Genomic DNA, 22,887 nt, shown 5'->3' with positions numbered 1-22,887 from the left:
GTCATCAGCTCAATCCTCCCTCTTTGGGCTACCGAGGAAAGCTATGTGCCATTTCTGCTAAAAACTCCAACCATCTAGCTTCAGCCACACATTTGATTCAGTTTCAGTCCCACACAACTGCCACTGGGAGCTCTTATAGCTTTCTCAAATCTCCACAGGCATGCACCTTTCCCACAGATGACCCTAAGTCCTGCATCAGGTAAGATGAAGTCTTAAAGAGTACTTCCAAATTGTGGTGTTTCCACCTCAAATTTCTCTGTATCTTCAGCCATATAAGTCTCCATTCCATCTTGACTCAAGAGAGTAAGTGGCGAAATTAACAAAGGAGAATGAGAGAGAAAGAGAATCTTGGGGGGTGGGGGAGAAACAGAGAGGGAGCGCGCCATCCACAGAGAGCCAGAAAAAAGAAAAACCAAAGTCTCCTTAAAAGGTAAAAGAGTCTTTGTTTACTCACAGATGTTTATGAGACCTTGTGGAGACCTTGCAATGTGCTAGGCTGCCCTAGGAACTAAAGGAATATAGGTGACAAAACCAGGTCTCTAATTTGCTGCAGTGCATAGTCTAATGGGGGGGGGGGGGGTGGAGGAAGATAGGGCTTGTTAATAACTAACTTTCATATGAAACTGGCAGTCATGGAGGGGTGCCTAAAGAGCCAGGGCAGTACTATGTGGGAAATGTAGGGGGCAAGGCCATGAAGCTCAGGGATACGTATGCACAGAACAAAAGCCCAGTATCAGAAATCTAAAAAGGAGGAACATACAGGGCACCTGGGTGGCTCAGTCGGTTCAGCGTCCAACTTCAGCTCAGGTCATGATCTCACAGTTCGTGAGTTGGAGCCCTGCGTCTGGCTCTGTGCTGACAGCTCAGAGCCTGGAGCCTGTGTCGGACTCTCTGTCTCCCTCTCTCTCTCTGCCCCTCCCCCACTTGTTCACGCGCGCGTGTTCTCTCTCAGATAAACATTAAAAAACAAATTTAAAAAGACTTATAAAATAAATAATAAACAATAAAAAGAAGGACTATAAATTAAATGGCTCCTAGGATGATAGGGGGAAGAAGCCTCCAGGTGGGTATTCTATGGGAAGGTAGAGAGAAAGGAAATGGAAGGCAAAAGATGGGGGCAACAAGGGGACAGAGGTAGGAGCAAATAAGCTACTTTCTCCTGGAATTAGAGACTGTGGTTTTCTGGATAATTGAAAGCTCATCCCTTCAAACACAAATTTATTTTGACTTTATTTTAAACTATTTTTAGTTTAGAAATCTTTCTAAAAGGCACCACATGGGTTCCTGCATTGTTTAGCAGAATACATCAAAGCAAAACATGCCAAACCTGATTTAATCTGTTCTGGATGAAGAATCATCATTATAATCCATTTTTCGTACTTTGATGTGGTGCACTGACATTCTCAGGGCCCACTTATGTGTAAAAGTCTGTTATTTTACTCTATACCAACTAGAGCCTGCAACTGTGCTTCTGGAATTCTCCAGTTCTGCCTCCAGGAGGCAGCTGTCACTTCTCAGAGCTTCCCTTGGTGACTCCTCAATGGAGCTGAGAACACTGCTGTGGCCTCTGTCACTCAGTTGTCTGAGGTGAGGCTCTGAAGGGCAGACCCCCGGGCCCACAGCCCAGCCCCAGCCCCAGAGTATGTGGAAGAGGCCCCTCTGCTTCCTGCCAGGGCTCCAGCTTCATTCCACATGGGGGTTCTAGAATTCTGATACGTGCATAAGGGAAGTAATACTATAATAAAATTATCTCTAATAACATCGATTCTTCATGCCACATATTTAAGAAGCAGTGAAATACAGGTATCCCCAGTTTTTGAAAGTTCACACTATGCCACTTCACTTCTATGAAAGACCTACATTAGTACCTCTTTTCACTAACTGAAAGGAATCCAAAGACGATTTTCACCTTTATGAAAAAGGCAAACGGCGAAAACAGCATTCAGCAGTTGTTTTGCAGGAAGCCTTTACAGAAGCAGAAGGCACCCCAGCAGCGAGACCAGCACCCCCAAGCTCCTTCCCCGGAACTACATACACTCAGCAGCTCAGCATCAGGCCGCCACAGCTTTGAACCGTGAGCATCTGTGCTTTAATCTCTATTTATTTTGTGCATCTGTTAGCAAGATGTGTCGTAAGGTATCAAAAAGCCTAAGAGAGGTTACTTTTTAGGGTTTGGAAACACTCAAAGTTTTTTCACATAACTTAATGGCAATTAATTAATTGCTTCTTCGCTGTATGCTATTTCAGCTTATGAAAAGTTTCATAGGAATGCTCTACTTTGGGAGAGCGGGGGAAACCTATAAATCCTGTCCCTCACGGCCTTTTGTTTTCCAAAGCAGACTTCCAAGTACATGTTTCATACCAATCCCACTCCCACATGGTCCTGAACTCTTGATAAGCTTGATATTTGATGCAGAAGCTACAGAAACAATATTTCTTTTTCATTCATTCAATAAATGCTACATGCCAAGTTTTCTAATAGGAAACCATTGAGGTATAAAAAGATGAATAGAACAGCCCTGACCTCCAAGAACTTAGAACTTGTAGTTCAAAGAACCTGGGTACAAGATAATTCTAACCAAGGGTGGGAACGTGTTGAGGCCCCAGGACAGCAGTTCCACAGGCTGCACCGTGGAGGGCTGCTTCTACAGCCAAACTGGAGGGAGGAGAAAGGGAGGCCAGGGGAAGACTTCACCGGGAAATGGGAGGGCTTCAAAGAAAGGAGGGGGATCTGGTCACAATGCAGGGTGAGCACAGGCAGAGCAAATGTTATGAAAAAAGGCACAGAAGGCAGAAGGTAAAAAAGCCTAGTGTATTTATATAGTAGTCAAAGGAACAGAGAGAGAAAATGCTGCAAAGGTAGGTGAGAATCACATCACAGAGGGCCCAAAACGCCAGGCCAAAAAGCTAAGCCTTGAAGCTGTAAGCTGAAAGGAGCCAAGAAGCTCTCTCTCCTTTTTAGAAGCTCTCTGCACCTAACACACAGACTTAATCTTGTTAAAAGGATGAAGCCTATTTCTCCCCTTTAATGGAAAAGGAATTCAAAAAGTGAATTATTAATCATCTCACCCCTGTTAATTATTTCTTAAAACCAAGCTTGCTAATAAAACAGTTCTGTGGAATTAAGTACAGCGCTTCCGTTTGTCTTGACCTCACACTATAGGAAATACATACAGGTGGAAAAGGAGTCGTCTAGTCTAAAACAAAGGGCAGCACAGATATACAAATCAAATTCACTCTTTTGACAAAAAAGAACAGAGAGGGTAACATCTATTCCAGTTCACGAGCTTATACAAAATATTTTAGGGGAAAAAAACTTAATTTTCCACTTTATTTATTTAAGTGAAATTTTATTTTAGTGAATAAAAATAAATGAATTTTATTTCTTTTTATTTAAGTGAAATTTTCTAGAATCTTAAAAACAGCCACCTTCCCAACTCAAAAGAGGATGCTATTTTTCTGTCTAGCACTGATATGACTTTCTTTGTCCTCATCCAAATAAATATACCTGCCCTTGAGACTTACCTACAAGATAGATAATTTCAGCATTATATTCCATATGACTCTGTGTTGCCTCTGTTTTCCATGTTCATCTTATCTCCCCAGTCAGATTAGTTGTTATCTGGGATGGGAAAGGACCATGCCATATACTCATTCTGCATCCTGAATATGATCAAACACTGTGCAATACAAGGTACTCATAAATATATGGGAACTGATTAACCAAATTAATTTCTAAAATATATATCCTTAAAGGCTCAATTCCGTATTATTCATATTGGTTCATATGTGGAATACAAGAAAAAAATTAAAAATTCAAAGCTAGAAGAGCTCTTCAACAGAAGGATCTAAACCAGTTCTTAATAAGTATCAACATTAGTTATTAGAGAGATGCAAATCAAAACCACACTGAGATAACACCACACACCCACTAAAATGGTTATAATAAAAAATGCAGACAATAACAAGTGTCGGTGAGGATGCAGAGAAACTGGAACCCTCATACATTGCTAGTAGGAATACAAGATGAACAGCCACTTGGGAAAACAGCTTTGCAATTCCTCACAAAGTTAAACATAGAGTTACCATATGAACCACCAATTCTTCTCCTAGGTATATGTCCAACAGAATTAAAAAGATGATTACACAAATGTTCACAGCAGCATTATTCATAATAGGCCAAAAGTGGAAACAACCCAAATGTCCATCAACTGATGAATGAATGAACAAAATGTGGTATATTCAGACAATGGAATATTATTCAGCCATAAAAGGAAATGAAGTATTGATACATAGTATGACATACATGGACTTTGAAAACATTAAGTGAAAGAAGCTAGGCATAAAAGGCAACATATTGTGAGATTCCATTTATATGAAATGTCCATAATAAGAAAATCCACAGAGACAGAAAGGAGATTAGCAGCTGCCAGGGGCTGGGGGAAGGAAGGAAAGGAGTGACTGCTAATGGTCATGGGTTTCTTTCTGGTGTGAGGAAAGGTTCTGGAATTAGACAGTGGTGATAACATAGGAAATATACTAAAACCCACTGAAACGTAGAATTGAAAAGGGTGAATTTTATGGTATGTGAATTATATCTCAATTAAAAACAACAATAACAGCCTGATGAGAAACGTGAAGCCCAGAGAAGCTAAGTTTCTTGTCTAAAAACACAAAGCTGATTAAATGGCATCACTGGGGGGGGGGGGGGGGGGGGGGGCGGGGAGAAAAGAAAAAAAAAAAAAAGTTGGTAGAGCATGTGATTCTTGACCTCAGGGTTGTGAGTTCAAGCTCCATGTTGGACACAGAGCTTACAAAAACAAAAAAACAAAAAACAAAAAAACACACACAACTATATAAAACAAAAACAAACAAACAAACATGCCATCACCAGAACCAGATTCAGTCTCCCAACTCCCAGTGCAGTATTCTAGGTCCATGTTGCACTGTTCTAGAAATATTAGGACAAGCAGTGGAGACTTGAACAAGTAATTTAATGGCTCATACCACATCAGAAGAGAAAGATGAATGAAATGACCTCTTCAGTTCCTTCTAGTTTTAAAGCAATGTGAGTCTTCTCTTTGTAAGCATTTCCTCTCTGCTACTATAGATTAGAGCAGAGGTTCTCAACCAGGTATGATTTTGCCCCCAGGAGATATTTGGGAATACATGGAAACATTTTTCATTGTCACAACTACAGACAGAGGATACTCCTAGCACCCAGCGGGTAGAGACCAGGCATGCTGTTCTGTGTCTGCAAGGCACAGGATGACCCCACAATAAAGAATTATCTAGACCTAAATGTCAACAGGGACACTGGTGATTAAACCTGGCATAGGGTGTGATCAACTTCATTTTTAAGCTATTCCAGGAAGTTCTGTCCTAGAGTTTAATGACTTCAAGCAGCAGTTCTGAGGTTAGAATGACTGAGAGGTCATCACCAAGTACAGACAGGAAATAGACACTTTTCACTTCCTGGAATAATTAGGTTCCATAGAGTCAAACATTCAAATGCCACAGTAGTCAGGTAGTCAACATAAAGGAATAAAGTCAACAAGCACCAAATAACCATTTAGGACTATTATTTCCTTTTTTCCACAAAAGAAAAAAAAAAAAAAAAAGCAAAAACAAAAACCTTTCACTGACTTCCATTCTTCATGAAACAAATAACCCTCTCAATATAATCTTGTGGTTTCCCACTTTTGATAAACATACATGCCAAAAAATACTTCCTACTATATAGGCAAAAGAACAGCACAAGCTCAATAACAAATGGCTCAGAGTTGGGAAGACAGGGAGAATGGTAGGGGGTGTGGAGAACCCCAAGGGCACATCATGATGAAGGGGCAACTTTGATGGATCCATGCCATGATGGAGTGAGGCAATGGGTGAAGAAATCTTCAGATGTCTCAAGAAGAGTAGGAATTCTAGATTGTGTATGTGGAAGAAAGACATCACCCAGTATTTAAAATCTTTGGCTCAAAACCACTTTAAAATACTGTGTTAACTCAAAAAAGAAGGGGTTCTAGCCTCTGCAACTAGAGACCTCTAGCCTACACTAACCCTAATAAACAATGTCAGTTTCAGGTCTTCCTACAGATGTGTTCCATCTAACTCAGGACCTATTGTCTAACTATAACAATAATCTTTTTCCTTAATTAAATCTCAATAGCTTATTCAGAGTTGAAGACTCACAAAAGACCACAGAATTACTATAGACTTAAATGTAAATGAAATCCATAATATTATTAATGGCTGCCTCATCATTAAGCTCCAACAACTTTACAAGTGGGGATACCGAGATCCAGAGAAGTTAAAAGACCTGCTAAGCCACCTTGCCACTTAGGAGCCATTATTTGAACCCAGGTCTTTCTATTTCTAAAATCCACATTCTTACCACTTATCATCTTGCTTGTATCACACAAATTTCTTCTACCAACTATGTTTATGAGGTTCCCTCAGTAAACTGCATGTACAGAATCTGATCTGAGAAAGAGGGATGGCTGACAATAAGCAAAGCACAAAGATTAGAATTATTAAACTGGGCAGATGAGGTGTATGAATGTACTCCCACTCCCGGGGGCCCCTCCTGCCTTCCCATGCATGGTGACTGCATCCCCACAGGCCCTCCTCCCCTCCCCTATAACCACCAACAGCCCTGCCTTTGGCCTCCTGCTTTCTACCCACTCTTTGCCTTGAACTCCGACCGTAGGCTGCAATATACTGATAACCTCTTTCCACCCAATTATTTACAGGGAAGAAAACAAGGAATGATCAGCCCGTGGAGAAAATGTCTCCCAAGAACCGAGAATCCCAAGCAGAAAGAATGATAGCACACACTTGCACCACCACCATTTGTTCCAGTAGATCTCATGTTGCCCAAAAGGTCCCAAGAGATTAAATATCTCTGCCCTCGACCCCATCCCAGCCAACCTTTCCTTCTCCCACATCAGCCCATTACCTTCCCACTCATCCTGCTCCCTCCAGCTCAATACATCAAGTCAGCTCAACTCAATCACACAAAGCAAGAGAACTGCATTTGAGGTAAATCATGCATTTGGTTTCAGGACATTCAGTGAAATATTCAACTGTGTCTTCGGAGCACTGTCTGTTCCAATTTCTCTTTAACCTCTGACTCCTTCCTCTGGGACACGACCACTAGGAAAATGGATGGCACAAATCTAGTGTCTGGACTTTCTGGATTCTATGACAAGGCAAGTTATTTGAAATTTCTGAGCTTCAGTTTCCTATTCTACTAGAGAGAGTGAAGGGGGTGAGGGGATGAATATGAATGGCTACCATGCCAAGTTACTTTGAGGAATACAAATGAACAAACATAAAGCCTTGAGGACTTCCTGCACATGGTGTGAATGGTAGTTGTTGTTTTTGTTACTATTAAAATTATTATGGGGGTGCCTGGGTGGCTCAGTCGGTTGAGCGTCCGACTTCGGCTCAGGTCATGATCTCACGGCTTGTGAGTTCGAGCTCCATGTCGAGCTCTGTGCTGAACAGCTCAGACCCTGGAGCCTGCTTCGGATTCTGGTGTTTCCCTCTCTCTCTACCCCTCCCCCGCTCATGCTCTGTCTCTCTCTCTCTCTCAAAAATAAATAAACATTCAAAAAAAATTTTTAATTATGAAATATTAGCTTTCCATTCCAACCATATTCCTTATATCTTTTTTTTTTAGTATTTATTTATTTTTGAGAGAGACAGAGACAGAGCTTGAGCGGAGAAGGGGCAGAGAGAGAGGGAGACACAGAATCTGAAGCAGGCTCCAGGCTCCGAGCTGTCTGCACAGAGCCCGATGTGGGGCTTGAACCTATGGACGGTGAGATCATGACGTGAGCCGAAGTCGGACGCCCAAGTGACTGAGCCACCCAGGCGCCCCTATATTCCTTATAGCTTTTATCAGTCTCTGCAGAAGCAAAGCCATTGCTTTCATGTGCCGAGGACACTATGGCTACATTTACCTGCTCAACAGCTGAGTGGGTACCCCTGGAACTGCTCCTTAGCAGTCCTGCCCTTTCCCCTTTCTTTAGCTTGAGCTTACGCACTGTTATCCTAGCCTGTTTCTGGGTGTCCAAGGCACAGGTTCTCAGTGGCCTCCAAGCAAGGGCTTTTCTTGTGGGTAATGTAGGATAAAAGTACTGGACAAAAACTCTTATGACAGGGAGGGGTTCAAATCTGGATTCACTGAACCAAAGGATCCTAGGCATGTTAATCGCCCTCAATATTCTCAGCTGAAAAATGGGTATAGTAAACACAGTTTGTAGGGCCATTATAAGGATTAAATAACCTGTAGGAAAAATCCTACCACATTCTGGGCACAGGTAAACACTAACTTGTTCACCTGACCTTCCAGTGCTCCAAGGCTCAGCAAGGTGGACAGGCATATCTGAGGGTCCACCTATCCAGTGTCTTTCTCCCTTTCTGTCTCCACCAACTTTTCTCACAAACCACCCCCCCCCCACCTCTTTTACCACCACCTACCTGCCCATCTGCCACAGAGGGAAGCTCCCCACAAACATTTCACTAGCATCAAGATCCAGTGTTCAGTTTCACAGTCATGATAATCACTGTCTTCACTTACTTTTATTAAACAGAGAGATCCTGGCCCTTCTCTACCACCTTCCCCCTAGATTTGGGGTGAGATGTTTGCAGAGAATATTATCCATCCATCAATTCAACTTGGTGTCTCATATTTCTTTTCCCTTTTACTCACAGACTCAAAACACTCTCCATTCAGTTATGCATGGAAGAGCCGAACATAGCACTGGCAAATACGTGGCATAAGCCCTGGTCCTCCCTCCTCTGGTGCCAGATCAGACATGAAACAATCACACTGTTTTCCAGCTGATCCCAGACAAAGCTCCAAAACCCCTCTCCCAGCTCTCCAGGCAGCCACCATCCATCAGTCAAAGCTGTCAGTTGAGATAAGATCTACTTGCTAAGTACAGGAAGACTTAAGTCAAACCAGGACTCTATATTCACGTATTAGGTACAGCAAAGAATAGTGACCAACTGCACAGTAGTAAGCACTCTGTAGGCAATGAATAAATATGTTCTAGTGACTTATGCACAACCTGCCATGCACCTATAAAATGTTCAAAAATTACAGAAGAACTCTAATAGGGTGATTTGTTTGGGGAACGACCTCAAATTATAACTCTTTTATATTTAAATTTACTAAAAACTCTAAAATTATGGAAATGCAAACTGGTGGAGCCACTCTGGAAAACAGTATGGAGGTTCCTCAAAAAATTAAAAATAGAACTGCCCTACGACCCAGCAATTGCACTACTGGGATACAGGAGTGCTGTTTCAAAGGGGCAGGCACATGCACCCCAATGTTTATAGCAGTGCTATTGACAATAGCCAAAGTACGTAAAGAGCCCAAATGTCTACTGACTAATGAATGGATAAAGAAGATGTGATATATATCAATGGAATATTACCAGCGATTAAAAAGAATGAAATCTTGCCATTTGCAACAACGTGGATGGAATTGGAATGTATTATGCTATGTGAAATAAGCCAGTCAGAGAAAGACAAATATGATTTCACTCAAATGTGGAATTTAAGATACAAAACACATGAACATAAAGGAAGGGAAGAAAAATAATATAAAAACAGGTAAGGAGACAAACCATAAGAAACTCTTACTAAAGACAGAGAACAAATTGAGGGTTGTTGGTGGGATGTTGGGTAGGGGGATGGGCTAAATGGGCAAGGGGCATTAAGGAGGACACTTGTTGGGATGAGCACTGGGTGTTATATGTAAGTGATGAATCATTAAATTCTATTCCTGAAATCATTATTATACTATATGTTAACTAACTTGGATGTAAATTAAAAATAATAAAAAAATAAGAATCAAAAATAAGTAAATACTCTAAAATTATAGCAGCATGCGTCCTTGGCTTAGTAGGTACTATGTACTATATATAATTTTTTGATGATTAAAGATCCAAGGTTATAATTTAAAATTTTTTTATTTTATTATATTAATTAAAAATTTTTTTTATTAAGCCCCTGCCTTACCCATGAAACTATACCGACTCCCAATGATAGCTAATCCTTGGATGGGGCAGAAGGAGGTGCTTGGCTTGAATATTAGCTAACTAACTCCAGAATTAAATAAATCAGCAAATATTCAATCCAAATAGTTACTTTGACTAGTAAGTAGTTTATTTATCATAAAAGGTCAGCACAACCCAAAACTTCTGTCAGCTGGGGACCCAGGCTGATGGAGTGGCCAATTCCCATTCAAGGAACTATCATAACGAATATAATTAGGAAAGAAGAGAACTAGTAAGCTTCAAATCACCTAGGAATGCCATGAATGAAGACCATACTCCCACTCCTTGTGTAACTCCAAAAAGAAAACAAACTCAAAAAAAGCTCAAAAGCTACATTGGTTGTGTTGCTTTAGGGGTTTTTTTTTTGTTTTGTTTTGCTTTGTTTTGTTTTTTTATATAGGATTGGTCTGCTGACTTTAACTGTATTTGCATTTACCAAACACCATTGAACTGACCTGTCAAGCAAGTCACTTAATTGGCTCTCTCTTCTTCTCAGCCCTCCACTCCCAAAGCCACTAGGTCCAAGATGACAAAAAGCCAATTCCAGATCTGAGTCATCGCTGGTAGGATATGGAAGCACGTCCTGAAGTACCTAAAACCCTCTGCCCTCAGTCCCAGCCAACATTCCATTTCCGGCTTCAGGAGTGCTGAAGCAATGCTGGCAGAGAGCCACAAGGGTCCCACAACAAGAGACACACCCTGATGTACACCGCGCCCTGCCCTTCTAGTTTCAGGGTTCAGTTCCAGGAAACCCCCTTTGGGGTTGTTCCAGGCACTGACCCAGCCCAAAAGAGTTCAGTACCTTTCAGGAATGAATAAGCTGTCAACGGTAACAAAGGGAACCAGACCCAGTTCTAGTTTCCAGGGGCTGCACCAGCCTAAAAGGACCTGGGCTTGTTGGTAGGGGGACCCCTATCTGGCAGCAAGCATCTAGCAGAGCTTCGAGTCCTACAGCAAAGCAGTCAGGAGCCCAGAAGGTGCTTCTCCTAGGTCGATTGTTTAGAGTCTGGAAAAATTAATCAAACATGAAAGAAAGAACAACACTAACTTTTAGTTGCCATAGTTCCTGAGCAATTAGTCCGTGCTGGCAGATAAAACTCAGATAAGCCTATTTTTGAAAGAGGACAGAAGGGAAGCTGCACTGGCTCAGACCACACAGCTGGGTTACAGCCGCTCGAAGGCTCCCAGTCCCCAAGCGCCACTTCTCGCAGCCGCCCTAGCCACCTCCATGCCAGGCAACGGTCTGTACTGGTCATTGCTGGTCTAAACAATCACTCAACAGAAAGGTTCCATGACATGTTTTTAAACTACCACTAAAAAGAGGACCCAAAGAAGACAACTGTATATGATTAGATGTGGAAAATCTCCCTCCAATATTAACAAGCGTTTGCCAGTTCACAGGGAAAAAAGTTGTTTTCACTAAATTTCTCATTTAGAAAGCTAGGTCCTTTTTCTTTGTAGCAGTGTAACAAAGCTAATCACAGAAAAATAATGTACCTAAGAATGTAATTTAAATGAGAATAACACGTTTCTAACTCACTCTGCAGCAAGGTAGCAGCCACTAAAGCAGCTCCTACTGAAAATTTGGGTCTCCTTTTAAGTTTAGAGTTTGGAGGGTGACTTTTTAAAAAAAATGGACATTCAGCAATTAAAGCAATAATTTATTGGTCCCATTTTTTAAATCTGCATTTCAAAACAAAGTATTTTAAACTTTCATATATAATGATCCATAAGTCATGCTAATTTCTATTTTGGGAAAAATGAAACATTCACTAAGAATCTAGACCTTTTCTATTCTGTCACCCATTTCTAACTGTACTGGGGGGGAAACATGATTCATTTCAACATTTTTATAAATTAAACATGAAAAACATCTAAAGAAGAAATATTTCTTAATTTGGTATCTCACACTGCTTCTTATGGAACTGGCTTTTCCCCCCCACTACAGTTGTTTTCCTTTCCTGTTTTTTTTTTTTTTTTTTTTTTTTAATTATTTATTTATTTTTGAGAGAAAGAGAGAGAGCACGAGCAGGGGATGGGTAGAGAAAGAGGGAGACACAGTCTGAAGCAGGATCCAGGCTCTGGGCTGTTGGCACAGAGCCAGACATGGGGCTCGAACCCACAGACCAAGAGATCATGACCTGAGCCGAAGTCAGATGCTTAACTGACTGAGGCACACAGGTGCCCCTTTCCTTTTCTGTTTTTGACCAAAGAACTGAAAAACACACAAAAGACAAGACTCAAATGTTCTTAAATTCCCACAATATGGAAACCACCTTAAATTTCATATTATAAATATTTGTCAAAATTTCATTTCCTCAAATAAATAGAAATGTTTTCTGAAAGTATTCCAATACAAATGGATAAAAAGCCCCTAATTTCATAAGAATCCATGCCCTTGATTATATTTCTATTTCCAAGTTTAAAATATTGTAGAATGGGAAAATATCAAATTTGAGAAAGAGTAAAATGTACTAGAAAACCTGAGGTCAGGTCTTCATCTGGGATATTGATAAACCTCCCTTTCTAGCAAGAGACCTTACATATGACTACAATTCCATACAATTCCACATCCAGCTGCTAACATGAAGATTCAAGAAATCTGCCTTCAGTCTTTCCAATTAAAGGGAGAAAATTCCATTAATTAGTCTATTTCAACACTCATATTCCATGCTGTTATGGGTTGAATTGTGTTCCCTGAAAAATGTTGAAATCCTAACCACCGGTGCCTGTGAATGTAACTTTATTTGGAAACAGGACCTTTGCAGATGATCAATAAAGATGAAGTCATTAGGGCAGGCTCTAGTCAATATGAACCTGTCCTTATAAAAAGGAGGAAGTTGTACATCATGACAGACACACACACACACACACACACACACACACACACACACACACACGGAGACCATGTGAAGGCAGATACCAAAAAGATACATCTACAAGCCAAAGAATGTCAGAGATTGTCAGCAAACCATGAGAAGTTAGGAGAGAGGCATGGGGCAGTTTCCCTCACAGCCCTAACAAGGAGGCACCCCTGCCCATACCCTGATCTAGCTTCCAGAACTGGGAGACAAATTTCTGTTGTTTAAATCCTTGATTTTGATACTTTGTTAATGGCAGCCCTTAGGAAATTAACACACTTGCCTTCCCAGCCTGACCTTCCCTTAAATCACATCCTTGTCCTTGCTCCCCCAACTCATTCCTGCTTCTCCTGGTCATTTCTCATATGCTCCCATCTCCCTAACCTCACTCCACACCCTCACTCACCAATGCTCTTTGGCACTGTTTTCTCATCAAGGATACCCCTGGCATTTTGCATGGGCAGTTCTTATGGGGGACTATCCAGCCCACTGCAGGATGTCAGGCATCCCTGGTACTCTCATTGCCCCAGGGTGCCACCGTGCCCACACGGGAGAACTGCTCTAGAAACTTCAGAACCACCTGCCAGGTGGAGTTCAACTCAGGATCCCACCATCTACTGTGTATGATCTCATCAGGGCATTTAACTTCAGCTTCTTCATCTGTAAAATGAGAATAAATAACTACCTTGCCCTGTGACTCTGAGGATTCAATGAGTTAAAGAGGCTAATGAGCCCAGGCTTACCCTCACTAGCTTCTTCTGGCTTAGAATCACTTAGGAATTACTGCCCAGTCTTAGGCTGTTCTACATGGTCATATCCTGACTTTAACTGCTTGGAACTCCTTTGCGGGGCCTCCTCACAGTAAAGCTTCACTGAATACATTCAGTGCTTCACTGCTTACTGCATGCTTAAAAGTTGTTAAGTCATACAAACCAAAGGGTATGCCTTCTACAGCTGCAAAGATCAAAACAACTCTGAGCATAGTTTCTATGTGTTCCCCACCGCCACTCTCAATCCTACTTGAAAATATAATGGCAGCCCTGGGCAAAGCGCTGTATTTTCCAACTTTGTTTCCAATTTCTTTATATCTTTTGCTTCCAACTTTGTTTCCAATTTCTTTATATCTTTTGCTCCCAGTGATGGTCCCTCTCCAACATCCATGCATATACTGTTCATTTCACCCAGCTTCTCAGAAACACTGCCCAAGCCCGCATTGATCTCCTTGTTTAAATGGTTTGCATCCCAAGGCTCTGAGGCTGAAAAGTGAGCATTGACTTATGCCCTAAGGCCAGAGTTTCTGTTCTTCTGACTTCACATACACCTAGCACCTAATAGCACCTTACACAGAGCCTGGTACTTGGTAGGTTTTCAATAATTATTTGATGAATTCAAGGGTCAATGGATGCATCAATGAATGCATTGCTGAATGAACACAAGAATGAATACATTCAGGAGTCAGGAGACCTAGTTTCTGTTTAACCCTTGGATCTGTGTTGAGTGACACAAATGACTTCAGGATAAGCCACTGAATTTCCAAGCCCAAATTTCCTTCTCTGTGATTTTAGGTGGTTGGACTTCACTAGAAAATTCCTTTAGGTTTTCTTCCAGCTCTAACAACTGAGCCCAGAAACTTTAACGAAGAGTGAAAGATTTTATTTTTTTAGAGACATTTTACTCAAGACAAGCAGAGGGGTAAAGATTTTTTTTAAATCACATACCAGGGGCGCCTGGGTGGCTCAGTCGGTTAAGCGGCCGACTTCAGCTCAGGTCATGATCTCGCAGCCCGTGAGTTCCAGCCCCGCAACGGGCTCTGTGCTGACAGCTCAGAGCCTGGAGCCTGTTTCAGATTTTGTGTCTCCCTCTCTCTGACCCTCCCCCATTCATGCTCTGTCTCTCTCTGTCTCAAAAATGAATACATGTTAAAAAAAAAATTAAAAATCACATACCAGACGTCCCTCCTTGCCAGAGAGCCCCTTGTTACCTGGGGACAAAAGACGTGGGACAACACGCAAGCTGCAGATACTGAAGACGTCTCTGAGATGCCGAGCACTACAGAGTTTGTTATCAAGGGCTTCCTGCAGGAACTTAAAGTCTACCCTGTCCTCCAAAGAAGTCCACAGGGACATCTGCTGTCTGCCTTCTTCTATCAAAAGCTCTTCCCTTTCCAGCCTGAACAAGGTGGACCCTGCACTCTCTCCCTGGCTCCAAATCTAACTCAATTCCTCTCCCTGCCATCTGCCTAAGGCTCCCACATGCATATTTTATGATTTCTGGCACATTTCCTCCTTATCTGACATCCTGCAATGTATCCCTCAGCCCCTATATTATTTCTATCTCTGATAATGTGTTCTGAAAGAGGCAAGTGTCCTTGGTCTGTACTTTATTACTGGTGGTTTCAGCTATCCTATCTTACCTCCCCACCCAGTCCCCACCTAAATTCCTTGAGGACAAAGACTACATCCTCTATTCTCTTCCAATTGCCCACAAGACCAAGGACAGAGAGAGGCAAGGAGCAGACCCTTAGAAAATACTTGTTGAATGAATAAAATAATGAATGAATGAGTGAATGAAATAATTGACTGATGCCAGTATTTTTAAATTAAAAAGCCATATCAATGTATTTCCTGAATAAAGTTACCATGACTCTCCCCACCCCCACCTTTTGGGTACACAACCAGAATAAATCAAATTTTAAAATGGCACTTTTAGAATATACTGTTTTCTTAGGACTAATTAAATGCCTTTCACAACAATATGAATGACAGCAACGTTATCACCTGCATATGAAATCTGATTTTTAGGTATTCATGGCATAATAATGTGGCATCCCTTTTATTTCCTAGAAAAAGCATGTTTTACCTGGAGCTGGGGAGGATAAAAGGGCAACCACCCCTTGGTGTTAATTATTACAAATACCACTGTTATGTGTTGACGCTGGAGAATTCAGAGAAGTCAGAACAAGACGAGGATATTTTCTAAATAGATTGTTTAAATCTATTGCTGTTTGGGGCAGAGAACCTTTTTGGAAATAACAGGAACCCACTTAGCAAAGTCAACTTCTAGCTACATTCCTTCCTTGTGGTTTAATAAACTTCAGCTAGAACTAAACTGACTTGGAAGTCAAATTATTTGTTCTCCCATGCACTTGCTAGTCACAGTTGGTCACCAAATAAACAGGGCCAATGGTCAACATAACACTGCTGGAAGGAAAACATTACTGCTATGCCATCAAAGCTTAATATAGCTTAATGCCATAAGCCCTATTAGCCTCCCCAGGCCAATAGTTAACTTAAACAATTTCATTATCTCTTAGAAATCATTATTCTTGCATAGAAGCATAAACTTATCATCACCAAAACTATAAATATTACATAATTACAAAAAAGCTGTATTAATATAGGAGATGATATTATAATTGGGAATTACTCAATGACTAAGGATCGTCTGAGACCTAAAAAAGTTAGGTCCATTGAGATAGAGAATTACTGTTTATGGGCTGTATATATAACAGATTATGTCTTCTAGCTCAAATCAAATCATGTCAGAACACATACTACTAGGCGGGGCAGTGAGGGGACCTGAGACATCACAGTAGAACACCAAAGGAAAAGAATAAACTCACTTTGGGGTGGGGGAGAGGGGAAAATGGGTGACAGGCATTGAGGAGGGCACTTGTTGAGATGAGCACTGGGTGTTGTACATCAGCGATGAACCACGGGAATCTACCCCAAAAACTAAGAGCATGCTTTACACACTGTTAGCCAATTTGACAATATGTTACATTAAAAATTTAAAAAAGGAAAACAAAAAGAATAAACTCACTTTGAGGCATTTAAAGTGCATTTAAAATAAAAGACACTGTTACAAGGGTTTATCCACATTTACCCAACTGATGAAGTCAAAGCAGTTTAAAGCTAGAATGTAATTCTGAGCAATTCATCACCATCCTTCATTCTAACTCAGGAAGAGATGAGCACCTTATTCAAGCTTACACCACAAGCCAGATTCTGCATTAAAACTTAGGTTTCTTAAATCTAGCTTCATGGACAAAACACATAACAGTAAATATAAAATTAAAAAAGGGCATAGCAGGCAGGCAATAAATGTTAATGGATTTGAGGAAACAGAGATGCAAAATTCCAGAGTTATCTTGTATATTACCTGCTGATAGGCTAAGCCAAGTAAGTGCCTGAAGTTTTGACTTTGACTTGTACAAACTAACGTAGGCTTCTTAATACTACAGATCAGCATTTCCATAATCAAAAAATGCTACTGGAACAATTACTGAGCATGCTAGTTGGTGGTGAAACCAAAAAGTCTATATATAGCATTCTTATGAAGAAGTGCATTTGAAAAACAAAATCTATGCACAAAACAATATGGGTTTCCAAACACATGAAGTGTAGTTCAGTAGAGAAATCTGTAAAAGACAGGAATGACTAAGCAACCACAAATAACTAGAAATACCCAAACTATCAGGAGTATGGGGACCACCACATGCCTGCATGTAAAGATTAAGGTGGAGTTTCCCATCTATTCCTAATGAAAAGGGGTCTTTTTTTGGTACTACAGTGTTGCTTTCTTTTTAAATAAAAAGTCTCCGTCGTTTATAAGGATTTACAAGCAACATTTTATTCCATCCTCCATCCCACCTGCTTCAGAAACAAATTTTGGGACAATCTGGTTGTTGCTGGGCAGACAACTGACCAAATTTTAAGCAACCAATATTGCAGTTTTGATGTTTTTGATTATATATCTCACCAAGGAACCTCTTAACAGCTTAACTCTTACTAAGGAAACCAAGTTTTAATAATCATGTAAAACATCCTGCTACATGTCTTATTACCCAGTGAGCTCTATCAAGTATACTACTGCATTTTTTCTTTACAGTCTGACATCTAGCTATTTTTCTCTTCTTCCCAAAAACTTCTTCCTAAAAAAATTAAAAAGCCAAAATATCGACCAAACACAACTTAAAATAATTAGAGAAACCACACTTTATACATCCTCAAGATGAAACTGACCACTGCACTACAAGGGGAAAGAAACCAAGCACACACATTTACATAAAGAAAATATTCATAGCATCCTAAGGAAAAAAAAAAAAAAAAAGACAAAACAAGTAAGAAAACCCTGGCACGACAGGACAAACCTAGTTTACAGTTCTCTTTGCGCAGGTTTAAACTAATGAACTGGGTGGAAAGGAAGGGAGGGTGAAGAGCAATTACTACTTAAACTTGTTTCATTCAGGAGCTAGGTTAGCAAACCAAGCAGCCTACATAAAAGCTGGTTATATAAAATTTAACCAGGCCGAAGGTCCCACATCGGGAAGAACTAACACGAAGGGAAGCGGGACCCCCGAAGCTCTCAGAGTACCCCTTCCCCAAATTCCCAAATCACACGACTGGAGCTGGGGGTTTCCCCGCAGACTCCATTTTCCCCGCTGTGCTGTCTCCCTTTCAGGCCGAGTTGAGTGGGCCTGTGGGCGAGCTGGGGTCCCCCACCCACCTTTGCTCCCCGCCCTTTTCATTGTTGTGCAAGTGTGATGGATCACCTGCCCGGCGCGGTCTCGCGCGTTCCGACGCGCAGCGCACCGAGACGCGCAGGGGCGTGCGCCGCGCACCTCCCGCAGGACCCGCGCTCTGCGCCCAAGAGCCCCCCAGACCCGACCCCCGCCCTCTGCCAGTCCCCACGGTGCTCACCGCCACGAAACCCGAGGAGGAGGCAATGAACACGCGGATCACCATCCTCTCGCACGCGCGGACGGACCGTCTGCCCCCGCGGGTTCGGGGCTGGCGGGGACGCGGAGGCAAAACCCGGCTAAGAGCCGCCGCCGCCGCTGCTGGGCAGATCGCTCGGGTCGGGGAAGATCGCGGGGACCTGACTCCCTCCCGCCGGTCCGCAGATAAAAGCCCAGAGCCTCCCGGCCGCTGGCCGAGGGAGGAGGGGGGAGGGAAGGAGGAGGAGGGAACAGGCTGTGGGGCGTGATGGGAGTTGTAGTTTCGGTCTCTCCCTGGAGTGCCTGGTGGGCTGAGCGCCTTGCAGCCCCTCCTTACTGCGTGACAATAGCGTACACGCGCAGGTGGCTGCAGAGGACCCCGAGGCTGGGGCGAGGCTGTGACGAGGCTGTGACGAGGGGTGGTGAGGATTCTGGCGAAACGGGGAAAGAGAAAACTAGGCAAAAGGGCTTGGTTCAGAGTCCAAGCTTGGGTTCTGTGTTGTGGTTTAGTGATTTGGAGCATCCCCACGCAGAACCGCCCGACAGACTGGTTCGAGCCGCGGAGACCCAGGGTCTTAGGGCGGCTAGCGCCGGGCAAGCCCAAACGACCTGCGGCAGCGGGTGGAGCGGGCTGGGCTTTCAGGAGGTGGCCGCGGTGGGGGCGGTGGGGTGGGGCTGGGCGCTCCTCCGTTTTCCCCGAGGCTCTGGAGATTGCGGGAAGGTGATTCTTTTAGCTAAATGAGACGTTTTCTTTTTCTGTAGGCACTGCAAATTAGAAGCCTGATGAGAGCACAACTGATATTTTATTTTTCTTAGCAAAACTGTAATTGTAGTAGAAAAATGAATACCAAGCGAAATTGGAGTCCTTCTATCAACATTGGGAATCAGGACCCCACCCTCCCCACCCCCTACTCTGCACAATGGCTTCGCCTCTTTGCACCTAATATTTACAATTGAGCCAAATCTGTGCCTTTTTCAGACCCGCTGCACATTCCAACGCAGTCTCCCAGGAGGATGGTGTTAAATAAAAAGCTTTTATGTAGTTTGCTAATAGTTTAGGAATAGTTATTTAACAAGTGTTTTCTGTTTCAGAAAAGCGCAAGCCTTGCAACCGTTTCGTGGCTATGAACCAGTTTTCCCTGCAGTTACTGTATTTACTTTATTCCTTTCAGCAGGGGATTTTAGCACAGTTCTGGGAACAATGTTAATTAATAGTTCTAGAAAGAAAGAAATTAGATGATGAGATCTCTGGCTCTTTGGTAAATTTCTTGCACGAGTACTAATCATTTTTGGAGCATTTGCGTTTTAGAGCAGTTTTTAATATTTCAAGTTTATAACCTTTCCTATTCTCTTACGTTATTTCTGTAGTATTTTTTTTTTTTAATATTTATTTATTTTTGAGAGAGAGAGTGCAAGCGAAGGAGGTTCGGAGAGAGAGAGACAGAATCTGAAGCAGGCTCCAGGCTCTGAGCTGTCAGCACAGAGCCCAACACGGGGCTGGAACTCAGGGACCACAAGATCATGACCTGAGCTGAAATCTGAGCTTAAAGCTCTGAGTCACCCAGGTGCCCCTACAGTATTCCTTTTTAATTTAGTACATTAACAGATGATACAATCCTAATGGGACTTTATTTCTTCTTAGTATATAATAACATTCAATGTAAGTTTTGCTGTAATTAATATCTCTCTGCATATGTACTTTAATTTAGCTACCATAAATTTGGAAATGGATACTTTTAAATTTTTAAACAATTTCCTTAAAAGTAGATACTATGTTTCCTGTATAACTGCCACTCTTGAAAGTCAACATTTTATTTAGTTTGGAGTTATTCAGCTTTGAAGGTATAGTTAAACTCAACCAATAGGAACGCAGAGGCTATTCTCTGAAAGGTACCAAAGTGGATAAAAAGTTAAATAAGTCATTTCCCCAGCAGAGCACCTATTGTCTGCAAAACAAAAAGGTACAGAAATAGCAGCAAAACAAGACCAATAGATTGTTGTGTGGATTTAAAGGAAAGGGTGGCTTTTTAGAAGAGACTTTGAAGATGAGTAGAAGAATATCTACTGGCAGATAGGGGGAATGCAGGGTGAGAATATGCAGAATTTATGAGATCGACAAGGAGTTGGTTGTACTTCAGAAAGGGATAGGAGAGGTCTAGTAGGGATAATGTTGAAAATGTAGGTTTGAATGAATGCAACAGAAGGCTCTCACTGGGTTGTCTTCCCAGCTCCTTGCTCTTTTCTGAAACCTGTCCCTCAGCTCTGACCTAAGACATTGTAGGGGTGGCTCCCAAAGCCCTGTTCATACAGCAAGACCCAGACCGCTGGCCACAGCTAATTGGTCTAGGCCCCAAACTGGGCCAGACAATATCCCTACCCTAAGGACTTGGAATTAGCACCGGCAAAGAAAGAGAGAGCTTAAACTTTAACTTGTGACACGGAAGCTCAGAGCTTTCAGAAGCCACGTTCTAACATGGGAACCAGAGAAGCTGAAGAAGCTAGTCAGTAGGAAGAGAACAAAGCAGACTTGTGGATAGTGATGGAAATGAGTTTCAGCGAGTCCTGATAATGTTTTAGTCCAGGGGTCCTAAAATTATGAGCTGTGTGGCAAATTGTGTGTTTTATAAATAAAGTTTTATTGGAACTCATTTCTTTTCATATTGCCTATGCCACAGTGACAGAAACCATATGGCCTGCAAAGCCTAATACATTTACTATTTGGCCCTTTACAGAAAAAGTTTGCCACTCCTTGTTTATGGCTCAGCTTGTTCCTATACCCCTACTCATAATGTCTGCATAATATCCCTGTATCCATATCATATATTTCTCATCTTACTTAAGCCACCTCAAATAGGTTTCAGTTTTGGGCAATCAAAATTACCCTCACTGAGAAGTTTATACTGAACTTGTAAGCACTCAGAGGAAAGAAAGGATATGATCAGAGCTATACTTCAAGAAGATTACTCTGGTAATAGTTCTGGTTTATTCCACACTGGTGAAAAAGTTTATATGCAGGACAAAGTGTTAGCAGTCCAGGGACCCACAACAGCTAGTGTGGAGTTGAGACCCGGAGTTAATAAACAAAATGTAAGAATGAGTGAGAGTAGAAAGCAATCTGGGATATAAACTAGAGGCCCAAGATCAACACAAGGGTATCATACCACAGGGAGGATTAGGTGCCCATCTGACAAGTAAAGTCTGCAGATAAAGCAGGCAGCCAAAGCTTAAAGACAGAACTCAGAAAACTGAGTAGGTCATTAGGCTTTAAGGAAGCTGCCTCTGCATTGCCTAAGACTTGAACCTGTTTATAAGTCATGATAGGACATCTGGCTAGCGTGGGTTTTTTTCTTCGCTTTATTGACATATAGTGTTGTGTAAATTCAAGGTGTACAACGTGATGATTTGACATACATTTACATTGTGAAATTATCACCGTAATAAGGTTTATTAACAGCCTAGAGTGTTTTAAAACAGGAGTTTTTAACCTTTAGTAGTCTGGCAAAGTCTATGAACCCTTTCTCAAAAAAATAAGTTTCTAAATACAGAAAATAAAGGGGACAGGATTAGTGATATTGCAAAAACAGTTATCGAAATAAAGGAGTGCAGTATTTTTGTTATTTTTTGAATTTATTTCAGTTTAATTTGTTTTAACGTATGGTGCTATATTAGTTTCAGGTGTACAATACAGTGATTCAACACTTCCATACATCACCCAGTGCTCCTCATAACAAGTGCCCTCCTTAATCCCTATTACCTGTTTCACCCATCTCCCCCACCCACCTCCCCTCTGGTAAGCATCAGTTTGTTGTCAATAGTTAAGGGTCTGTTTCTTGGATTGTCTGTCTCTCTCTCTTTCTCTTTCTCTTTCCTCTTTTTCCCCTGGCTCATTTGTTTCGTTTCTTAAATTTCATATATGAGTGAAATCATATGGTATTTGTCTTTCTCTGACATTTCACTTAGCATTATACTCTCTAGCTCCATCCATGTCATTGCAAATGGCAAGATTTCTTTCTTTTTATGTTTAAATAATATTCCATCGTGTGTATATACCACATCTTCTTTATCAATTCATCTGTCGGTGTACACTTGGGCCGCTTCCATACCTGGCTATTGTAAATAACACTGCTATAAACATAGGGTTGCACATGCCTTTGAATTAGTGTTTTTGTATTTTGGGGGTAAATACCAAGGAGCATGATTACTGGATCATAGAGTAGTTCTACTTTTA

The 22,887-nt window shown here is 41.7% G+C and overlaps 1 protein-coding gene and 1 long non-coding RNA gene across 2 annotated transcripts in view; one reads left to right on the top strand and one right to left on the bottom strand.

Moving 5' to 3' along the window:
- Positions 1–22,887, bottom strand: part of SH3BGRL2 (SH3 domain binding glutamate rich protein like 2) — a 98,303-nt gene that overhangs the window by 41,470 nt on the left and 33,946 nt on the right. Inside the window, exon 4 of the mRNA XM_081795799.1 lies at positions 18,643–19,363. Within this exon, the coding sequence (XP_081651925.1) occupies positions 18,643–19,363 (721 nt within the window). The remainder of the gene's footprint in view (positions 1–18,642; positions 19,364–22,887) is intronic.
- LOC132667311 (uncharacterized) lies at positions 1,277–9,283 on the top strand. Its single transcript, XR_009605077.3, has 3 exons — positions 1,277–2,074; positions 6,756–7,044; positions 8,725–9,283. It is a non-coding gene; the product is annotated as an uncharacterized LOC132667311 (long non-coding RNA).

The sequence above is a fragment of the Panthera onca genome, chromosome B2 (genome assembly GCF_046562875.1).
Source record: "Panthera onca isolate mPanOnc1 chromosome B2, mPanOnc1 haplotype 2, whole genome shotgun sequence".
Taxonomy (NCBI): Eukaryota; Metazoa; Chordata; class Mammalia; order Carnivora; family Felidae; genus Panthera; species Panthera onca.
Note: the sequence above shows the minus strand (reverse complement) of the source record. Positions and strands in the feature narration are given on the sequence as shown.